The sequence below is a fragment of the Mizuhopecten yessoensis genome, unplaced genomic scaffold, assembly GCF_002113885.1.
Source record: "Mizuhopecten yessoensis strain PY_sf001 unplaced genomic scaffold, ASM211388v2 scaffold3229, whole genome shotgun sequence".
Taxonomy (NCBI): domain Eukaryota; kingdom Metazoa; phylum Mollusca; class Bivalvia; order Pectinida; family Pectinidae; genus Mizuhopecten; species Mizuhopecten yessoensis.
The window spans coordinates 3,170,414-3,171,884 of NW_018404940.1; the positions used below are offsets into that span (position 1 = coordinate 3,170,414).

At 35.5% G+C, this 1,471-nt stretch overlaps 1 protein-coding gene across 1 annotated transcript in view; it reads right to left on the minus strand.

Annotated features, from left to right (window-relative positions):
• Nucleotides 1–383: 383 nt before the first annotated feature.
• LOC110447102 (cytochrome c oxidase assembly factor 5-like) overlaps nucleotides 384–1,471 on the minus strand; it is an 8,999-nt gene continuing 7,911 nt past the window's right edge. Inside the window, exons 3-4 of the mRNA XM_021492554.1 lie at nucleotides 1,037–1,141; nucleotides 384–785 (exon numbers count right to left, since the gene is read on the minus strand). Coding sequence (XP_021348229.1) covers nucleotides 705–785; nucleotides 1,037–1,141 — 186 coding nt within the window. The 3' untranslated portion in view covers nucleotides 384–704. The remainder of the gene's footprint in view (nucleotides 786–1,036; nucleotides 1,142–1,471) is intronic.

Genomic DNA, 1,471 nt, shown 5'->3' on the forward strand with positions numbered 1-1,471 from the left:
CCATGGCCTAAGGATGCTCCAGACCAAATTTAGTCAAAATCTTCTTAGCCGTTCAGGACTAGTAGCTTTTTTAAAGGAAAAGTTTACGGCTGGACGTACGCTGCGGTATGGCATAAGCTCACCATGGTCCTTTGGACTTACTACACAATGCCCTTATTTGGCAATAAAAGGGGCATAACTCCACCAAAAATGCATGTAAACTTCTTAAATGCAAACTCATTTGAGCTTTATTGGTATGCTATATGTGTACCAAGTTTCATCACAATATGTGTACCAAGTTTCATCAAGATAATGTTCATGAATGAAGGCAGGAGAGCGATGACAAGGAAAAGTTGACGGACATCAGTCAATGCAGCCCATACCATAATAACAGAAGAACTCTGTATCACAAAATGATTTTATTTACAAAGTCATAATCAATGATTCGTACAGGTTTTAAAACCAACTCTCATCTTCACCATTAAGTTGTATAAACAAAATCCTGCTTCAAAGAACCACTTTTTTAGTGTCCTTATTGATACAAAGAGATAGTAATGAGCTGTTTCCATATATAATGCAGATTTGTCACATTTCTATAAGAACATTTGATAAATCTTTCACTTTTCATTTACGCTATTTAGTTATATAGGACATAATTGACACATCTACAAGTGCAGGACTCACAAAAAGTACATAGGATAAATAACAAGTGATCGTCTTTGCTGTCATTCGTCTTTTTTGGGTCCATAATGTATTGCATCATAATCCACTCCACTTCTTCCACGAAATCTGGCTCTCATATCAACCTACAAAAGCAAAAAAGAATCTAAGAATAATACAAAAAAAGTCATAAATGAAATATATAAACATTTTACAAATCCAGTTACTTTGATTATTTTTTCTCTGAACATTAAAATTAATAAGCAGTATTCTTTACATCATAATCTAATAACAGATATATAAATTTTGTGACTTTGTCTTGACTGGTTGATGGTCCTTAAAAAATATATGTTATCAACTTTTATTTTTTATAGCGATAATAGAAACAGTCATTTACCATTGATCGTTTACAGAGGAAAAACGAATGACAAAGGCTAAAGCACTCATCTGGAACACTAGGGTGGCCCTTCATTTTGAGGCACTGCTTTGGTGTATTACCATCCTGCCAACAGACACAAAATCAGTTTATAACTTGTTTACATCAATGAGGCAGGCAAAGAAAGTTAGATATATAATAGACCTATTGGAAGCTAGATAATGGACATTAATACAGAAAAGTTTGATAATGGGCCTTAGTACTGGAGATCTGTAAAAAGGATGTTAGTACAGGAGAGTTAGATAATGGACCTTAGTACAGGAGAGCTAGATAATGGACCTTAGTACAGGAGAGTTAGATAATGGACCTTAGTACAGGAGAGTTAGATAATGGAGAGTTTCATACAGGACAGTTAGCTCCTTTGGCCCCACCCATAAGCCCCGGGGGGGGGGGGGG